The sequence below is a fragment of the Prionailurus bengalensis genome, chromosome A2 (genome assembly GCF_016509475.1).
Source record: "Prionailurus bengalensis isolate Pbe53 chromosome A2, Fcat_Pben_1.1_paternal_pri, whole genome shotgun sequence".
NCBI lineage: Eukaryota > Metazoa > Chordata > Mammalia > Carnivora > Felidae > Prionailurus > Prionailurus bengalensis.
This window is the reverse complement of record NC_057348.1, coordinates 93,221,823-93,243,336: the sequence shown is the minus strand read 5'-3', so window position 1 is coordinate 93,243,336 and position 21,514 is coordinate 93,221,823. Positions and strand designations below refer to the sequence as shown.

At 38.5% G+C, this 21,514-nt stretch overlaps 1 protein-coding gene and 1 long non-coding RNA gene across 4 annotated transcripts; one reads left to right on the top strand and one right to left on the bottom strand.

The window, feature by feature from the left end:
* Positions 1 to 10,410: 10,410 nt before the first annotated feature.
* STEAP1 (STEAP family member 1) lies at positions 10,411 to 20,697 on the bottom strand. Of its 3 annotated transcripts, none has more exons than XM_043588798.1 (5): positions 20,412 to 20,697; positions 16,521 to 16,632; positions 13,729 to 14,241; positions 12,978 to 13,142; positions 10,411 to 10,859 (listed from the first exon to the last, which is right to left on the bottom strand). In XM_043588798.1, exons 2-5 carry the CDS (start codon positions 16,599 to 16,601, stop codon positions 10,602 to 10,604), a joined length of 1,017 nt encoding a protein of 338 aa, XP_043444733.1. In that variant the 5' UTR covers positions 16,602 to 16,632; positions 20,412 to 20,697; the 3' UTR covers positions 10,411 to 10,601. The 3 variants fall into 3 exon arrangements, with proteins under 3 accessions (XP_043444733.1, XP_043444730.1, XP_043444732.1); XM_043588795.1 differs by having other exon boundaries at positions 16,521 to 16,606; positions 20,412 to 20,536; XM_043588797.1 differs by lacking the exon at positions 16,521 to 16,632 and having other exon boundaries at positions 20,412 to 20,501.
* LOC122487851 lies at positions 15,631 to 19,680 on the top strand. Its single transcript, XR_006298487.1, has 3 exons — positions 15,631 to 15,750; positions 16,905 to 16,955; positions 18,298 to 19,680. It is a non-coding gene; the product is annotated as an uncharacterized LOC122487851 (long non-coding RNA).
* Positions 20,698 to 21,514: the final 817 nt, after the last annotated feature.

Below are 21,514 nucleotides of genomic sequence, written 5' to 3'. Positions count from 1 at the left end.
AAGCCACCCAGGCACCCCTTAGATCATCCTTTCTAATGGTGTTAATTTTCCTCAAATATTTGGTGATGATTGTCTGTTCTTATTGTTGGTGTGGATCTATTTCCTTGGCCGCATGAGAATCTCTGTTTACTTGTCTATGAAGGCAGGTTCCACTTTTGGTGATAAAGGGGAACACAGTGGAATATGTGGTCCAGAGGGCTGGTGTACTAGTTTCCTAAGCCTGCCCTAACAAAATACCCCAAATTGAGTGGCTTTAAAAAAGTCGAAATTTATCCTCCCACAGCTTTGGAGACTAAACATCTAAAATCAAGGTGTTGGCAAAGCCATGCAACCTCCAGAGCCCCTAAGAGAGCATCCTTCTTTACCTCTTCCGTCTTCTGGTAGCATCAGGAGTGTTTTGGCTTATAGCAAAGTAACCCCACCTCCGCCTCTGTCTTCACTGTGATGGTCTGTGTGTCTCTTTGTCTTCATGTGGCCTTATCATTTCTGTGTCTCTCTCCTTTTCTTAAAAGGACACTAATCATATTGGATTAAGGGCCCATTATACTCCCGTATAACTTCATCTTCACTAATTAAATCTGCCATCATCTATCTCCAAATAAGGTCACATTCCGAGCTACCAGGGCTTAGGACTTTAACATATCTTTTTGAGGCACACAATTTTACCTACAACAGCGGGTAAGTAGCTTGTCCACTTAGTAGAAGTGGGCTTCCCATCCCTTCCCTTGTGACATAGTCCTGCTTCTGCAGTACCAGAAACTACTCTGGGAGTCTCTAATTCTGGAACTCAGTTTGGAGACCTGTGCATGCCAGTTTATCATGGTGCAAATGTTTGAGTCAGGATGACCTTCTATTTCTGTCCTCTGCTGCCATTGTGGAAGCCTTGTTGGACTCTGCTTCTCAGGCCCCAGCACTGAAGCCAGGAGCCTTTCCCAAAGTTTTTTAGCTTTGTTTATAGATGAGGTTTATGGCCAGCTGTTCAGATCTTTGGAAGAAAGGGTCACTGGCCAGATTCTCTGATTGGTCCTTTAATGACTCATCCAATGATTTCTCCAGGACTGCTTTGGTTTGGTTAGCTTAGAGCATAAAACTCATTCAGGGTTTTCTTAAGAACTTTTGCTTCCTTTTGCAATAGCTTGTATTTGAATCTTGTGTTGCAGCTTCTCCCACTTGTTTCTCTGTTAATCTGATCTCATCTGTTTCCCCTTACCTCCCCAAAATGTTTTTTTTTTTTGTATTAGAAATTCCTTAGGTTTTCTGGTCCACTGAGACCACCCTTTCTTGTTTTCTGTTATGTATCCTTCTTTAACCACAGGTTTTCTTTAATTTCAGTGGCATTTAGTGGGGAAGGAGATAGATGTATGAGTTTATGCTACCATCATGACACAGTGTAAGGTGCTGATCTAAACTAGAAGTCATTGAAGGACCAGATAGTAAATATTATAGGCATTTGGAGCTATGAGGGCTCTTTGCAATTTTTGACAATGCTGTTTTAGTGCAAAAATATATAGACAAGATGTAAATGTATGCAAGTGACTGTGTTTCAATAAAACTTTACTTAGAAAAACAGGCAGTGGGCCAGGTTTGGCCTATCCCTGAAATCAGTGGTTCTCAAAGTTATCTTGCAACAGAATCTATGGAAAGACTTGATAAAATACAGACTGCCTCCTCACCTCCAGTTTTTGACTCAGTGGGTCAGGGGTTAGAGGGGGTGTCCCAGAATTTGCAATTTTAATAAGCTCTCAAGTGATGTGATACTATTGGTCTATGGACCATACTTTGAGAACCACTCATCTAAATAATTTTTATTTCCTAAACACCACCATCTCAACCATTTTTTGACAATATTCAAACTGTGTTCCTTATTCATCCATTCATTTGTTGGTTCATTCAAGTATTTATTCATTTATTTTTAAGTATTTATTTATTTTTGAGAGAGAGAGAGAGAAAGAGAGAGAGAGAGCACAAATGGGGGAGGTGCAGAGACAGAGGGAGACACAGAATCCGAAGCAGGCTCCAGGCTCTCAGCTGTCAGCACAGAGTCTGATGGGAGGTTTGAACCCACAAACCACGAGATCATGACCTGAGCCAAAGTCGGATGCTTAACCAACAGAGCCACCCAAGTGCCCCTCAACTAGTATTTATTGAGCTTTTAATATGTACCAGGCTCTGTTCTAGGTCACGAGAACCTTGTCATGAACTAGACACAGTGTCTGTTCCCATGAGTGGGGGAACCAGATGACCGGACAAACACAAGTTATATCTAAACAAGATACAATATTGGATAGTAATAAGAACTACACAAATGAAACCAAGGAAAAGGAGACAGTGATACAGGAAGAGAACTATGTTAGACAGGACAGTCAGGGAAGGTCATTATGAAGAGATGACATCTCAACATAGATGTAATGATGTAAAAGAGTTAATCATGGGAAAGGTAGAGATTTCCAGGAAGAGGGAATAGCAAGTATGACTACAATGGCTTGGACTGATATGGGTTTTAGTAATGAGACACAGCTGGATACAAATTATATTGTGATGGTCGAGCCAGCAGAATTTGCTGATAAATTGGATGTGGAATGTGAGGGAAGAGCAGTATTAAAGAAACTCCTGAGTGTCCATCTTGGATAACTGGGTGGAGATGGGAAGGAGCTTAAGATTTTATTTTTAGAACTTTATGCTTGAGATGCATTTTAGACATTCAAATAAAGTTGTCAAGAAGGTAGTTAGATGTAATATGCTGGAGATCAGGTGAAAGTTCAAGGCTAGAAATAAAATAGAAATTTGGGACACATCAATATGCTTCCAGTGTTTTATATTTAAAGCCACAAGTCTAAAGGAGATCACCCACATTGTGGGTGTAGATAGAGAAGGGGGCCAAGGAGTTGACCTTGCTAACTGAGATGATGGGAAGATGAGGAACCAGCAAAAGACACAGAGAAAGCATGGAGGAGAGAGTATGATTTCTCAGATGCCAAGTAGTGAAAATGTTTCCAGAAAGAGAGAGTCTCCAACTTGTCAAATGGTACTGGGTGAGCAAATGAGATGAGGGCTGACACTTGATCACTTGGTGATCTTGACAAAAGAGCATACAGTGGAACAGTGAGAGAGAAAGCTGTTCAGAATAGAAGCCAGAAAATGGAAGAAGAGGACCGATGACAGTAAACAGTCAATTCTCTCCAGTGACTTCTGCTTCTGGTAATGCTTGCTGAGTTATATGTACCAATACTGAGAACCACTAGAAAAACAAGCCTAATTATAAAAACTATTTGCCCGAAGGTATTGGATAGCTAACAAAAGGGTGAAGGATAATAAGTTTTTGAAGAAGAAAGAGGCCCAGAGAGACAAACCCAGCACCAAAGTCTATTTTTTAATTAGATGAGGTAGCTGAGAGGTTGAGAAACTCAACAGGATTTTTAACAGCCTCAAGAGACTGTTAGGACAAAATATGTCATCCAGAGTATGCCAAGGGAGAGAGCTAGGTAGTCACCTTCTACCAGATTTTGCATTTGAATCCCAAGGAACTGACTCTAAGTAATAAATATAAATCAAAAGTAGTTCAAGTCTGGCAGCGACTGTAGCCCAGCTTCAAATAATCTCAATTCTTAAAATGAAATTAAGGAAATCTTACATTGCTAGTGCTCTTAACTACCTGCCAGAAGAAAACATAACTTTGTTATGGAGTAAGACAACGTAATTTAAAGCCTCAAATTATTTTTATAATGTCGTAATATACAGTGTCTGGCAATCAGTAAAATAACATGTCGTATGAGGAGATAAAATGACAGGAGTGAAAACCAAGGGTGGGGGAAACTCCTAATAGTAGAAATAGACTCATAGGAGCATCATGAACTTATCTTTAGGATTCTTAATTCACTCAAGGAGATTAAGGACAGATTAGGGAATTTGACAGGAAATTGTAAACCATGAAAACAAACAAACTGAAATTCTAAAACTGAATTTACGTGGTTACGGAAATTAAAAACTCAATGGATGGGGGGCACCCGGCTGGCTCAGTCAGAAGAGCATGTGACTCTTGATGTCGGGATCATAAGTTTGAGCCCCACACTGAGTGTAGAGATTACTTAAAATAAGTAAGTAAACCTAAAAAAAACCCTCAGTGGATGGATTTAATAACTGATTAGACAGAGTTGAAGAGAGAATTAGTGAATTATGAGATTGGTAAAAGTGATTGCCAGAATAAAGTATAGAGACGAAAGGTATGGAAAATACAAAAAGAATGTCATAAAATAGGAGCTATAGTGAGAATATTGGCGTGAATAATTAGGGACCTGGAAGAAGCAGAGGAGAGAGAAAATGGGACATACGCAGTATTTGAAAAGACAATGAGAGTTTTCCAAGTCTGTTGATGAATATCAAACCACAGATGCAAGAAGCACTAAAAACCTCAACTAGGATAAGTAGAATGAAAACCGCACTTAGCCCAATTATAGTAAAATTACCTAAAACTAAGACAAAAAGAAAAAGAATCATAAAGTAGCTGTAGGAAACTCATGAAGCAACAGAATGAAATTTCTCTTCTTTCATGACAACAAAGTTCTAAAAAAAATAGCTCCCAGCCTAGGTTTCTTTCTTTCTTTCTTTCTTTCTTTCTTTCTTTCTTTCTTTCTTTCTTTCTTTCTTTCTAGTATTTTATTTATTTATTTGTTTGTTTGTTTATTTATTTATTTATTTACTTATTTTGAGAAAGAGAGAGAGAGAGAGGGGGAGTGGCAGGAGAGAGGGAGAGAGAGAACATCCCAAGCAGGGATTCTGGCAGCATGGAGCCCAATGTGAGGACTGATCTCACCAATCATGAGATCATGACCGGAGCCCAAATCAAGAGTTGGACACTTAACTGACTGAGCCACCCAGGCACCCCTAAATGCTATCATTAAAAGCAAAGGTTACCAGATTGGATAAAAAATAATAACTGTGTGTTGCTCTCAACAGACACACCTAAAAATATGGGAAAACAGAAAAGGTACAAATAATAGGATGAGAAAATAGATGACATACAAATATTAATCAAAAGAAAGCTGAATAGATTCATTAATATCAAAGTAGGCAAGTCTTTGGAGGAATTTTAAGTTTTCTGAGGAATGCGTCAAGAACTAGAGGGGGTTCAAACTATTTTATTTATTTATTTTGTAATGCTCGCATACTGACGGGAAGACTACAGCAGAGATGTGGAGACTGATGACACAGGAAAGATATATATAAGCTGTTTGAGCAGAAAAAGGGATGAGATTGGTGCTGAAACAGAAGAGTTGGCCTTAGAGACAGGGACAATGTTTTACCAAGCAGGTGCCAGGTACCAGGTGCAGGTACATTGGTAGACAGATCTTTTTAGAAGATGAGACAGTTCTCTTTTGAGTACATCTATTTCCTAACAAAACCAAACAAACAACAAACAAAAGTAAGTTGAGTGTAGGAGGAGAGGTTATTAGGTTATTATTGTCGGAGCAGAGAGACAGCATGATACAGTTTTAACAAGAGGAAAAACAAACTGACTATGGAAATACACAAAGGCTGTAGGCTGAGGGTTGAGAGTTCATGTATCATTTGTTATCATCAATTTAAAGCAAAGCTTGTCAGTGTGGTAGTTGTATGTGTTTTCCAGACAAGCCCGTCTGGAGTGAGGATGAAGAGTAGGTGAAGAGTTTAATCTGTACTCAGGTAAAGTGAGGTAAGACGTCTGCATAGTTTCTTTTTATAAACCTACACCTTCCAGACCAAAGGAGGCCTTCGCCCCTCCCTCTGTCCTCTTACAGGTATTGGTAGTGAAGTGTTGAGACGTTTTAGTGTTGGTTCTGCTGAAAAGCACCTCTCGGCAAACCCCATCTGACCCACAGCTGCTTGTTCTCTGAAATTAGAAGGAGGACTACTTAGCGCTTTTGGTTCTCAGCTGTGGGCCTAGTTGCCAAACTTGAGAAAAGGGGAAGAACCCATTTTGAACTTCACATCATGGTTACATCTGTCTGCAGAGATAGAACAAGCATATGCACTTAGATCCTGTCTTGTGGGATCCAGCCCTAGGGCCTGGAAGGATAAATCATTCCCTTTACCTGCGGGTTCTTTCAGCGTTTCCCTTTTATTTATTTTTTTAAGTTTATTTTTTGTGGGGGAGATAGGGCAGAGAGAGAGAGGGAGAGAGAGAGAGAGAGAGAGAGAGAGAGAGAGAGAGAGAGAGAATCCCAAGCAGGCTCTGCATTGTCAGTGCAGAGCCCCATGCAGGGCTCAAACTCATGAACTGAAGTCAGAGGCTTCACTGACTGAGCCACCCAGGTGCCCCTCAGTGCCCCCTTTATGTTATCAAGATTTCCCTCCGTTACCTGAGAGACTTTGAGTAGGTTTCTGTGTTTGCGAATAAGTCATCTTTGACAAAAAGATTAGTTTCCTCTTCTGTGTTAAAAGAAGTGGTTTTCAAACTGTGCGCCTGCAGCCCGAGTTGTCACAGGGGCTTGGGAACAGGTTGGAAGAAGTAACAAGGCACGGCTTCTGGTTCTACAAGCCCACTCCAACACTGACCTCTATTACACGCTGGGCTTTTGTTAGGGATTTTGCTTAAAAAGGTTGTATTAACAAAATGAAAATAGAACCTACTCTTCCAACTCTTACACTGTATAATTCCACGGTGTAAGTCCATTTATATTTATCTTTTGTGGTAATAGCTTCAAGTTACAAGACAGGGGAGGTCTGAAATCATTTCCCAGGTCATGGGCCAAGGGATCAGTAATCCCTGAGCTTAGCTTCCTGTTTCTCTGACTCTCAGATCTTGTCCAACCAGCCACTCCCTGATATGGCTGATGTGCAGGGGAGTATGGGTTCTGGAAGATCAGCAGCTTCCTCACATTACAATACCGGCACTTGTGTTTTCTTTTCCTTTTTCTCTCTCTTTAGTATTGTCCAGAAATACAAACATTTTGCTGAGGGAGCCTCATTTCAGTGAGGTCATGCCTCCGGGCAAGGGATTAGCAGCTCAGGTGATCTCATTGGTCTCTTCCAGGTCAATAACTTTACAGCTGCATGAACTGGCAACTTGTTCTTGGCACAGTTAAAGTGGGCATCCATTAATAGTTCTGGGAATGTCACATATTCACTAACAATAAACGTGAGGACCCCCTGACCAGCTGAAGAAGTAGAATTAGCTGAGAAGGGACTGAACTTCAGCCTCAGGTCATGTGTAATGGTCACAAATCAGTGATTCATTAATTTACTCAAGCACAGGATTATTTTCCACAAATGGATCAAATAATTTATTACCTCTTCAAAGGGCATCTTGAAAACACCTGGAAAAATTGGCATGAAGAAAGAGGACTTCTAATTAACCGAGTAAAATTTAACATTAAGTCCAAACTGGAAAATTTCTAACACTTGTGCTTTGAAGACCAGTTTTAGAAAAAGGAGCTACTAAAACGTGTTCATTTTCTTGGAAGACAATTCCAGAGTTAATGTTACCAATGAAAATCACATATTTTTGTTATTAATTTATATGTTTAATTTTAGAGATCCTGTGCTTAATAGGCCATAATTCTTTACAGGCTTCCTCAGACATGTGGTCTATGGTCTGAAAATCAGATCAGAATCATAAATTTCTTTTGTATTGTCTTAAAACAGCATTAAATGAATTTATTATTAAAATAATAAAAAGGCATCATTTTGACAGTTTTTTTTTTTAAATGAAAGACTGTAAAATTCCTAAAGAACAAGTGCTTACAGAAAATAAATCCTAGGGGCGCCTGGGTGGCGCAGTCGGTTAAGCGTCCGACTTCAGCCAGGTCACGATCTCGCGGTCCGTGAGTTCGAGCCCCGCGTCGGGCTCTGGGCTGATGGCTCAGAGCCTGGAGCCTGTTTCCGATTCTGTGTCTCCCTCTCTCTCTGCCCCTCCCCCGTTCATGCTCTGTCTCTCTCTGTCCCAAAAATAAATAAACGTTGAAAAAAAAATTTTTTTAAATAAAAAAAAAAAAAGAAAAAAAAAAAAAGAAAATAAATCCTAGGTAGACTCCATTTTAAGTAGAAAGGAGAGCTGTGAGGAGAAAGACTTTGGGCTCCTGGCCTGCAGCTTTTCTAGGTACTGTTCTTTGTGCTTTGGCGAGACCCTGTATGACTATGCTCCACAACCATATTAATTGTATCAGAAGTTTCAAAAAAGAAAATCAGCTTATTAAAGGAACAGGGAAATACCTTCATTTCCCCCCTCCCCCATTGTCCAAAACGGTATGCCTTTCATAGTTACGTGTGTATATGCTGAAACTAAAACACCACACCGCATGCCTTGGCAACGGAGATGATTGTAAACAGCATACAACATACGGAACACACTCACAGTTTTTGTTTTGTTTTAAAAATCTTCTCTTGTAGAATTCCCTGTTCTGTTTCATGGCATCATCCATCCATCCATTCATTCATTTATACTTATTTTTAAAATTCCAGTATAACATACAGTGTTATGTTAGTTTCAGGTGTATAGTATAGTGATTCAACAATTCTATACATTACTCAGGGCTCATCACGCTAAGTGTACACTTAATTCCCTTCACCTATTTCACCCAACCCTCCCCCAACTCCCCTTTGGCAACCACGTTTGTTCTCCATATTTAAGAGTCTGTTTTTATGTCTGACTCTTTTTCTTTGTTCGTTTGCTTTCTTAGTTTCCACATGTGAGTGAAATAATATGGTATTTCTCTTTGACTTATTTCACTTAGCAGTATACCCTCCAGATTGCATCCACTGCAAATTGTTTTAAGTGGCAAGATTTCATTCTTTTTTATGGCTGAGTAATATGTCCTTGTATATATGTATGCCACATCTTTATCATCTGTGGATGGACACTTGGGTTGCTTCTACACCTTGGCTATTGTAAATAATACCATGGCCCCATTCTTTAAGTCATCCATGCTAACCAAATCCTAGAATTCCCATTCTAAATACCTTCTCCTCCCTCACTCCTCATATTCTATTGGTAATGAATTCCTGCAAATTCTGTCTTCCTATCATGTGTCATTAACTCTCCTATCTATCCTCTCAGTAACAATCTTCATTTAAAAAAATTACTATCTTTGTAATATTGTGGATTGTTTCCTAAGCTGCAGCCACCATGATGTCTTGTTGCCAGAAGGCTGGAGCTCAAGTTCTTCCTCTCAGTCCTGGAGATGCTGCCACTATGCCATCACGAAATGCAGTTGAGAGGGCAAGCACTTGATTGATGCATCCCAGGGCTGCTTGGTAAGGGTATGACATGTATCATATGCTTAGTTAAGTGAACCATTGTTATATCCCCCTGAAGGATCTGCTTTGCAATTCTAGAGCCCTAAATTCCTTCTTCTCTAATGGTGAATTATTTCTCAAGGGCACTACTTTCTGCTGTTTCCAATTGTGCCACTCTGAACTCTTCTTCACTATCTGCAGACATAGATCTGTTTCTGTAAGTCTGAATCTCAATAGTGCATAGAACTCAAATTTATACTCCAGAAGCCTCCTTGGTCCCCATGTAATAATACAGAATAGTCCTTTGTAACAGAATAATTTTTTTTTTAAATGAACACTCAGTGAATGTACTATTTTCCTAATTTGTATCTTTAGCATTAGTTCTGTTGTTTTTAATCATAACAAATCGTTTATCTACATAAAAGATATGGTTGGTGGTTAGTTTTGCTAATTATAAAAAACCTGTGAAGTACAGTCAATTGGGTTGCAGAGTCCTGACAGCAGATGTCTACAGCTCTCTGAGGAACAGGTTCAAGGTTTTACCAGTGTATTATGTTCAACTGAGTTCTACGTAACTCATATAGAGAAGAGTGAATTTACTTTTTCTCCTGGAGAGCCTGAGCTTTATTTTGCCTGGACATATATCTGATATTATTCTGTTTCCTAACTTGTATAGACAGAATCTGTGTTTTTTTGTGTTTGTTGTTTCATGAATAACACCCAGTTACAGGAAAAGGAACTTCTTTTTGAATTTTTTTTTTACTTTTGAGAGAAAGAGGAGAGAGAAAGCATGCACATGAGTGGGGTGGGAAAGGGGGGGGAGAGAGAGAGAGAGAGAGAGAGAGAGAGAGAGAGAGAGAGAGTGTCTCAAGCAGGTTCCATGTTCAGTGCGGAGCCCCACATGGGACTTGATTCCATGATCCTGGGATCATGACCTGAACTGCATTCAAGAGTCACATACTTAACTGATGAGCCACCCAGGCACTACAGGAAAATGAAACTTCTTTAATAACAATCATAAATACTAGATATACTTGCATGGTAGATTCAGATAATACATTTTTTAATGGCTCATGATATCTTTTAGTGAGTAGTAAGGACTTGTACTTCATGGCCTTTTGTTATTTATAAATATGCTCTACATTCTGACAAATCAGATGCGATTGTTTTATTATGGTTAGTTCTACTGAACATAGAGAATGTGCTGAAGATTATTTTATTTATTGCTTTGAATCAAACTACAAAGAACTACAGATATTTCAAACTCATGACTCATAACCAAAGAGATACATGAAGACCCTCAAGTGGTCATTTTATTAAACAAATACAAATTTGAAATGTTTATGGTAAAATACATCAGTATCAAACAAAAATGTTTGTAAACAGTAGTTCTACAACTGGGAAGACATCTTGGTTTTATTAATTTTGGTGACATCTTCCCAACCATGTCTAATCTTTAGTATCTTCTTCCTCAAGCATGGCAGGAATAGTATGGCTTTACAAATCAGGACAACAATTGGAAGGAAAACAGCGATCATAAAAGTTGGAGGTGTATACCATATAAATTGTTTTATATCTACCCATTTATTCCAGGCGAAAATCAATGCATGTATAGTGCCCAGCAGAAGGCAAACAATTCCTAGCTTGCTCTGCAAAAGAAAAAAAAAGATTATGTTGGTGGGATTGGTTCAGTAAGAGTTTATTTTTTCTGAACTTTTCTGGATATATTCTGCTGCTTGGCAATTCTTTCATTCACCTGTGTTTATTTCCCTATCATATTTGTCAATAATGTCCACTCACATCTTTCCATTCTTTTCACATATCCCCGCCTTACTTTGGGTAATGTCTTTGCCCCCAGGTTATTTAAGAGAATCCACAATCAATCTCCTCTCAGTCTCAGCCAATCAATAACACTGTCTTCCTTTTCTCCACATTTTTTTCATTTGTCTTATGACATTTATTTGATGGCGCTTTGTCTCTTGAGCATTTGCCTTCATTCTATCAAGAGACATCTAAGATCAGGGACTCTTACTCATCACAGGGTCCCTGCAGAGTCAACACAATGATTTGTGCATTTTGGGTGCTCAGTAAATATTAATGGGTTGACTGAAGATTAGTGCAAAAATCAATTTGGTATTAGTGATCTTTACCAATTATGAAAGCAACTAAAGTAAGTGACTCTGATTTTGGTACATGGATACTAAAGTGAATAAACTTGGCCCATGTTAAAAATCAAACATCCTGATAAAGTAGAAAAACACCAACAATTATTTCCACTGTTTGAACAACACATAGAGACGTGAAGATGTGAAGAAAATTTTCAACTTGCACTGGGATACCCGGCACTATCCAGAAAAAGTTGCTTAAAAACAGTTGTTCACCTACGTAATTTTATGGCATTCTGACAATAGCTTTTCCAGATAAGTTTTGACTTCAATTCATTTTACTGGAAATGGTCATTAGCCTGCCAGAATGAATCCAACTCACAATTATTCAGCAGTAAGCACTCTTAAGCCCCAACGAATACAATCAAATAGCTAAGTTTATATTTTCAAATATAAATCTCCAAGGTAAATCATGCAGTAACTAGTTCTTGAATTGTAAATGAAAAGTTTCTAGGTTATTAATTGAAAAATACATGTGATTGGTTGAAGATCAAGTTAACCAAGTATGTACTGTATTCTTATTATGGGTTAGGTATTGTGTACATAGTGGGAATGGGCTGGAATGTCAAGATGCAGTGTGTGAATTCCTAATAAAATCTGAGAAGCGATGCTCAGCATATGTGTGACAGGCAGAGCAAATGTAAGAAGAAAGTTATTTAATGAGGAATGGAGAACTCTAATGCCTATCATGCTGAGCCTACAAAATCAGCAAACACTGTGCTTGGAAAATGTGGTGCCATTTCTAAGCTCCACTGGAAAAATTCAGATGGAGACATATTTTCCAACCTCATCAGATGTCCTGATAAAGTGTCTGTAGAAGTATATGTATAGACCTGTAGAAGAGATAGTGGGGAATGTCTGACTTTGTGGGAATTTCCAAAAATGCCCACCCATAAAAGCTAAAGCAATATACTTTAAAAAATCTTGGCAATGCCTGTGACTAAATTAAATGTAGTCCTTTGACTCTGGTCAGACATGAATCCCCCCTGTGAATTCTGGCACATTGCTCTTCTTAGGGTGTAATCTACCACTAGCAGATTAACCTCAGTAAATCTGAGACAGTTTTGAATTACAAGAATACAGAAACTTCCAGTGAGAGAGCTACATGAAATGGAAGTTGGAAAAAGCAGCCTTTAAAATTAGATATTAGAATATCTTCGGTAGATAAAACTACATATTTCAAGGAGGGATGCTTTTTTATGGATAGTACCAAGCTGTGTAACTTAAAAGGCATAAATAAAATCAGGGGACAGGCAAAAGAATATTTTCATTTTGGGGGAACTTAAAAACTGTGGATATTAAATTCCTAAAATATCACCTTTGTAGTTAGTAGGTGAATAGAAAATTGTCTAACAAGTTTCAAATGTTAGAATATTTTTCTTCGAGTAATGCCTTTTTATTTATGTCTAGAAAACACTTCTATTTAGAAGCAACAGGGAAAAATGATTGGAGAGCACGTTATTGATTGGAACAAGTGTGGGATTTTTGCTATTGGAAAACCATCTGTTACTTTTTTATGGTGTAAAGTCAATATACTTGATGATATAAGCACAAAAAGATTTGCCTCTCTGAGGGGCCAGAGTTCTTTTATATATAATTTACCTGGATATAGTGAAACTCTCTCCATGTCAGAGAGTCGCTCACAGATGGAATAGATGTCACAGCTAACAGAGCCAGTATGGCGAGTGCCACAATTCCCAGAGACACATAAATTTCCATTCTCCAAACATCATGCTCAATCCAGGCATCTTCTTTATTTTGTTGGACCTACCAGAGGGTAAAAAGAGGAAGGGCATGCAAACAACATTGGTTTCTGGCAGATGAGCCTCCTTCTTTCTACATTCCGTCTATGACGGGAGGGCCTACTAACTTGGAGCCTCCACAAATCTGTGACTTTTTTTTGCATTCCTCTAAGTGAAGTGACATAGGAGACATCAGTCTCTTTCCTTGAATGCAACATTTACATAATCTGTTTTATTAATTTACGTAATAGTTATTTGATGCTTAGAATTGTAATGTGCATGCTTGTGTGGTGAAGAACAATTAGAGTTACAAAGTAATCTCATGAGGGTGGCAGAAGGTTGCTGTGTGGCCCTGTCCATGAACAAAACACGTATTTATGTTGTTCAAATTGTAGTTTACTATTTTCAACTGAAAAAAAAAATCCTCAGTGTAAAACTATTTATAACAAGCCCCAATGAAGAGTTACACTAAAACACTTAAAAATGCAGATTACATTCCCAGCACAGCATTTCAAGACAGGTTTGGGGTATTGATATTAAAATAAGATAGAATTAATCTGTAGATGACTTAGACTTTTTAGTTTAGTGATATTATCAATATTGTCACCTACCTGTTGATATGCCCAGTTTAGCAACTTGTATCTGTAGGATCGCCGCATTGGATAGGATAAACTATAGATCGCATGCAGTACAGCAAAAAAGAAACTGAGAAGCCCAAATTGTTTTCTTGTTAACATCCATCTATCCAACCAATGTGGAAATTTCTTATATTTGGTTCCATTATGAAGCTGTACAACTGCTGCTATCACACCTGGCAAATAAACCAGTGCCAAGAGGGTGATGGAAACCATTGGCAAGACTTTGTTGATGACCAGGATTGGAATTTTATAAAAATAATGTTGATGGGAAGTTACAAAAGGGTGAATTATTTCCCTCAGAAGAGTGTAAAGAAAAGTCAGAGATGATACGATAGCAGCAATTTTAATTGGCAAGCGCCACTTTGGAAAGAGATCCTGTTTGTGTTGAAGCTCCGCAGGGCAATCAAATTCATCAAAATGGGTTGTTTGGTGCGTGTGCAAAGGCACAGGTCTTTTTAGCATGCTGGTCTCGCCTGAGTCCTTATTCTACAATGGAAAGAAAATAAACATTTAAAAATTAAACAAAATAATGGGATTTCCTTTCAACTAATTACTTATTTTGCTCATTGTGCTTATTAGTAAAAAAGGACATTCAGAACCTTGCTTTTGGATACTGGTTAGCTGAAGATGTCATAGTCCTATGTAGCACTGATCAAAGGTAGACTTAGCTATGTTAGGTTTCTCCATTATAAATTTAAAAAAAAATTTTATTTATTTATTTTTTGAAAGAGAGAGAGCGAGAGAGAGAGAGAGAGAGCGAGCGAGCATAAGTGGGGAAGGGCAGAGAGGGGGAGAGAGAATCCCAAGCAGGCTCTGCACTGCCAGCATAGAACCCAACACGGGGCTCGATCTCACGAACTGTGAGGTCATGACCCAAGCCGAAACCAAGAGTTGGATTCTTAACCTATTGAGCCACCCACATGCCTCTAGGGTTCTCCATTAGTTTCTGTTACTCATTTTTCTGTAAGACAGAAGGATACGTGCTTTAAGACCGAAGATATCTCCATTAAAGCTCACACCATTGTGTTTCTATTTTGAGGGCACCAAAGAATAGAATAATGTAAGTGGGAAACTGAAATTGAAAAACTTAAAAAAAACTTCAGGAATCCTTGGTAAAAATAATACTTGTAGGTTACATAGATAGTTGTATTTGTCTTATAATATTTTTATTGGTTACTGGGCAACTCTCCACAAAGAATTAAAGAGTGAATTCTTCATTAAGTCAAGTACAAAGGATCAAGAAGAATACAGTCATTACAATTATGAAAATATCTAATTTCCATGATGATATACTTTGATTTTATATTTCTAAAATATCTCATTTGTGTAATTAGTGATTGTCAACTACTCTATCAGAAGGTGCAAAGTTTATATAAGTAGTTAAATCTCATAGGGATGATCTATTTCCTAATAAAGTTATACTTCTTTACCCAGTTGCATTTCTAAGCAGTCAACAACTCAAAAGAAGAATGCTTTGAATATTTGGTCATTTCCCCAACTGACTGATACACCAGCAAGGTAAAACAAAACAAAACAAAACAAAACAAAACAAAACAAAACAAAACAAAACAAAACAAAACAACACAACACTTCTAAATAAGAACTTAGAATGTTTCATATTGTATTGCTTTAATTAATAAATTTACTTTTTCACCCAGTATGTTATTTCTCATTTCTTAGAGCTCTATATGTAGAACCATAAAATTTTAGTGCTCAAAATATTAGTCATGATCTTGTTCATTTCCTCATTTTATGCAGAATAACCTTAATTCACATAGTTCTCTATCATTTTTAGTGTTTAAAAGTAGCCTCTTGCCATTTCACTTTTACTTTCAGTGATAAATCACTGTTACATCCAATGCTTTTTCCAGGTGCTCCATTTAGAAGGGAGTTGAGCATGATACAGCTTCTGTCATCTCTGCATGTTAAAACAATCTAAGTACAGTTGACTGAGATCAATTTTCTGGTTAATGATGAAGATTTATAGAACAGCAGGTAAGATGGTTAACTTGAAAAATGAAGATGATTTTATTTTATGCACACTTATTTTATAGAATGTGTGGTAGTACTATCTTATTATTCCCATTAAAATAATTAACAAAAATAATATAAATAAGTAACACTAATATAATTATTATATATACTATTTTTCCTATTAAAATAATTAAGGTAAAATAATTTCTGTAACAACTGCAGGCAATACCATTTAGAAAGGTGAAAAGGGTTTGGAACAAAAAATTTCCAACACTTTTTCAGTCGAGTAATGTAAGGTGGCACAAAAGCGGGACAAATGATTCTTATTCCAAAATGGAATTTATTTGTTTAAATGGTGAATCATCAATTAACTTGATGATCTCTTGGTAAGCTGCCATAATACCTATGGAAAAAAAAATGCATGCTCACAAAATTACTGTTATATGGGCACTGGTGACTCTTTCTACAAATTTAGACCCATAGTATGTTAGAAGGAATTGGAAGGGCCTTGGAGATGAACTAGTCCAACTCTCTCATTTTATTGAAAAACCAAGACCCAGGATTTTCAGTGACTTATTTGAGGTTATTCAACTAAGTCCATGACAAGTCAATCAAGGTAGACTTTCTCTTACATACCACGCTATACCTTCACCCATCACAATATCAGTGACAGGAATCAGAATCAAGATATCAGGCAGCTAGGGTGAAAATCACTTTTACAACCCTAGGAGATGGAGGACAGCATTAAAGTCATGTTTCTAGATTTTAATTAATTATTATTATTATATTACCAAATAATCATCTTCTTCTAGATTTCTCCTAGGTTTCATTGTCCAAGGTTCTTGGTTTGTAATGTCTTGTCTGTTCTCCATTAATTCTGTAAAATAGAATTGCTTCAGCCACCTATGAAAACACAATTATCTTCTTTGAGTCTAATGTTGGATAGATAGGGCAATATGAAAAATTTACTCACATTAGGACGAGAGTGGCCTAGAAAGTATAATTAAAATACAGATAGTGACTGATTTACTATTTAACCTCACATAATCTGTAAGAATCTCAAACTAGTGCCCTTGTGTCAACAGTAACTGCTTTTCTTTGTTGACTATTGGTGCAATGAGTGACAAACATGTCTATAGGGAATTCAAAGAGTCAGATGTCACCTTTTATTTTAGGAGAAGTTGACTCCTGGTGCTCATTTCGAGGAAAGCCAACTCTGCTCAAAGGTAAATAGAATTAGGAATGCTTTTTTTTTTTTTTTTTTTTTTTTTTTGAGGCACAATGCTATCAGTAGAGGTTGGAATTGGCTGATGTAAGATTATCCTTTAGGAAGTTGGGTTGAATAGACTTTTGGGGTTGATACTGGAATCTGAAATAATTAAATGACTTTATGGGGACAATGTATTCTGAGGTTCAGACAGTAAACAGAACAGATGCTTTTGGAAAGGTGGACCCTGATAGTGGCATAAAGGACCAAAAGCTGTATGTTCAGAGTGTCATTTTATCATTGGAGTAACAGGTTGGTTTTTGTAGGTAAGACATGAACTGTTAGTATATTTCCACAGGGGTTGTTGAATCGTGTTCAATCATTGACATGCTAATTCTCCAAACTTCCTGCCTGACAAAAGAATCTCTTTCTTAACACCCTTCACAGGTCCTCCTCAGGCTTGGGGTGGCATTATTATTATTATTTTTTTTTTTTAAGGAAGAGAAACAGTACAATATTATTCACTGTTTTTTATTAGTTTTAAATTTATTTCTGAGGACTACCTCACCAATTTGCACTTCAATGAGAAAAACAGATTAGATATACAACAACTTGGCTGACAGAAACATTCCAAGTGTTCCTGAATTTTAGACCACCTATAATACTTTATTAAGTGCAAAGTTGTTTCCAGGAGTAGCTTAAAATACTTTAAACATTCTCCAACTTTTATTTATTAAAAAAAATTTCTTTTAATGTTTTTATTTATTTTTGAAGGAGAGAGAGACAGAGCATGAGCGGGGGAGGAGCAGGAAGAGAGGGAGACAGAATTTGAAGCAGGCTCCAGGCTCTAGGCTGTCAGCACAGAGCCTGATGTGGGGCTCAAACTCACGAACTGTGAGATCATGACCTGAGCCGAAGTCACATGCTTAACCGACTGAGCCACCCAGGCGCCCGCATTCTCCAACTTTTAAAGGTTTGCTTTTCTCAAAAAATAAAGAGGAGCCATCTTTATATAATGCCAACCATTTGCCTTTGTTGAAGTGCTCTGAGAACATTTTCCATATATTATCTATCTTGAAAATTTGCAGTGTTCATGCTGAGGATATTTGTTTTGTTCTGCCCACATTTTCTCCATTTGGAGAAATGGCCCTCCTTTGGCATATGACTCAGTCCTGGCTAATCACAGTTCGCTGTTCCCTTGATGGCACTGATTGACTTACAGATGGCATACAACCATAGTTGAATTATTAGAGTCCCTCTCTGATATTTATATATGGAAGTGGAAGATAAAGAGATGTCTTTAACATGTTTTTAAGTTGGGATGATTGAAGCCTTCTATGCTTTCTTCTACAAGCCATAAGGAGGAAGATATCTTCAACAGAACAGGAGAAAGCCAACACACGAAAGTACAAGCAAGAAATAGGGAAAGACACAGAAGAGTCCTGGTGATATATTTTAAGTATTTAGAGTTCCGGAGACCAGATAATGAATTTTTCAGTCACACAAGCCAATACTTTTCCTTTTTTGCTTTAGTTTCAATAGGGTATCTATCGCTGGCATTTTAAAGACTCCTGAGTAAAGCATATGCCAATCATCAGATATTTATGGAACTCAACTTTATAATAGACACTGAGGAAAAAGAAATGAGACTTTATGTCTGTTCTGGAGGAGCTCACAGTTATTTCCTTAATAAATATTATTCCAAATCATTTAGTGATTTAACCAACATTATAGAGTACTCTGGGAGGTGGGTGTGTGTCTACGAATAAGAATAGAAGTTTTATCTACTGTAATCAAACAAAATATAATGCACTACGTTTAGATGTTTTAACTCTGAATTGTAGGATGGCAAAGATGTTAACACACAAATCTACACTTATTCAATATAAACTCATTAATTCTATTGTGAACAATAATATTAGGCAGTGGGAATGTGAAGTTAAATGAGATGGAGCCTCTGCTCTCAAAACCTCAAAGTCTAGGAGAGAGGGCAGAAATTTCAACAACTAACCGCATGGTAATGCAATGAATTCTAAAGGAAGGCAGTTTTATAGACAGATTGTGGCACGGAAAGGGTGAGGGCTCTCTTGCAGACCTGGTCCTGGGGCGTCAAGCAAGTTGGCAGCATTTGCTGAGTGAGGGCCACTTCATACAGAATCTGGGTGAAAAGGCAAAGTGGCCTTGGAGAAGTATCCACCCATTCATCTGCACTGTAGGAAGACCATACTGAAGAGCAAGGCCAAGGAAAAGTCCAGGGCAGTGAGGGAGCCTGTTGGCTCTGTGGTCCACAGTTAGATTTGTGCCAGAAACCAAGAAAATAAAATACCAGTCAAATCAAATATGTTGGTTTCCATCAGACATTAACCAAATGTATAATTTAAATTCTACAGTAAAATCTTTTCATGAAAGAAAAAAAAAACCCCCAGGAAACTACATAGTGTTCAGATGTTTGGAACTCCAGATTTGACCCAAAGTTCTCTAACTTTCGTCCCATTTAAAAAGCAAAACATATTTTTGATGCGACTGTTCTGTTTTGCTGTACCAGGATGGCTGCTGACCTGATGTTCCTGCTAAATATTGACACAGCCCAACTGACTCATGTTTTTGTCAAAGAGTTTAGAATATGAAGAAACTGGATGACTAGAATACAATATGAATTGCTTTGCATTTCCAAACCTTCTAAACTTTCAAGCATATACTTGTTTCACCACATTTAACTATGTAAAGAGAAGATGTTTTTTTCACTGGGCTGGTTTTTTTTCTTTCTTTCTTTCTTTCTTTTTTTTTAAAGCATTGCTTAATATCTGTGTTAAATAAATCTTAGTCAATGTCAGGATATTGTGGGATTTTTTTTTTTTTTTAATACAGGGAAAGAAATTTGAAGTGTTTGTAAATGTTTATGTCTATAAACCCCTTCTGGTGGGTTTGACCCATGACATATATGAAGCCTTGATCCACTATTTGGAGAGAACTTGAATCTCAAACCAGATCCTGAAAGAGTAGGACTAATGTTCCCAGAACTTAAAATGAAAACTTCCTGTTACTAGGAAACTTGAAGTCAAGTCACACGATTTTAAGCACTATGTACCATTCATCAATGCTATGCAAACCCGCCGCGATTTTGCCAAGCTGGAAAACTTGCCATCAGAACCCAACCGAAGGACAAACTTAATAACCCATCATACTCCCCAAGCCCCTAGCGAAAAGACTTCCTCGTGAGTCCCTGGCTCCCAGCCCCTGGACCGGCCACAACGGAGCAGTGTGCTCCGGGGAGAGCTAGGCAGGAGGGCAGCGCGTCCTGGAGCCGCGCATAAGGGAAGAATTGAGCTACACTCGCCCCGGAGCGCCTCCGCCCCAGGGCTGGGAGGCTTGCAACCCGCTACACCTTCCCGAGACTGGGAGCCCGCGCCCGCCCTCCCAGGGGCACCCGGAGACGGGGAGCAAGCGGCGAGCTGGGACGATTCTAGGGACTCACCCACTTCTAGGCGCAACCGTCCGGACGGTAAGTTGCGGCGCAACTGCTGCGGAGAAGTGCCAGCCCCACGCGGCGTCCAAGCCCTGGGAGTCCAAAGCCTGCACTCTGGCTGCAGACCCCGCCTCCGTGTCAGTGCCCCGTCCAGCGCCACCTGCAGGTGCCTGGAGTCCGCGCGGCTCCTTGGAGTGGCATTCCTCGGAGGTTCCAGAGACCCAATCAAGGGTATCCCCACATTGCAACCTGGCTGCTCCCAATTTTCTTTCAAATGGCCCTGTCTCCTGCCTCAGGTCTGCTCCTCGGCCTCCCACTTTGGTTAATCTAAGTAACGAACACTGGTGTAATTCTTTGGAGCAGTGGTGCTCAAACTTTAATGCGTATCACCTGCAGGCCTTGCTAACACACAGATTGGGGCCTCCCTCAGGGTTTCCTGATCCGCAAGTCTGGGCTGGGACCCGAGTTTCCGCATTTCTAACAAGTTCCCAGGTGATGCTGGAGCACTCTCAGATCACACTATGACATGGACTGCTTTAGAGCTTAGCTAGTCCATTTAAAACTTCGCAGCAACTCAATGAAGTGACTGCTGTTTACAGTTGAGGAATCCGAATGTGAATCTCTGAGAGTGACTTGCCCTTTAAATTGTGCAAATCTTGTACGCTAAACTGCACAAACTCTGTCATAAGCCCTTCAACTCCTTGCTAACTCCTCTTCCTAGCCTCTGATATATTAAAGCCAACTTCCCATACCTAACCCAATCAGGTACTCCAAACTGAAATTAAAGCTACTGTCACTATTTAGAAGTGTTGGGGTGTTTTTAAAAAATGAGGGTTATGGAGAAAGAGAATGTGTGCGGGGGATTTAACTCTGAGTTGGAACCAGCCTCAGGGTTAGCGTGTCTGAAACCTGAATTGCAACATTTGGGGAGTTAGTACACAACATCCCCAGAGCTAACCTGATTAGAAAAACAAAGGAAGATAAACTCTCAACTGCAATTTCATGATTGTAATCAACTAAGGGCTGTGCCTGTTTTAATATGTATTTTTTTTGTACTCATTGACTTTCCACCGGGTAATATTAAAGCCCTTTGAAGATTAAATTACCATGGA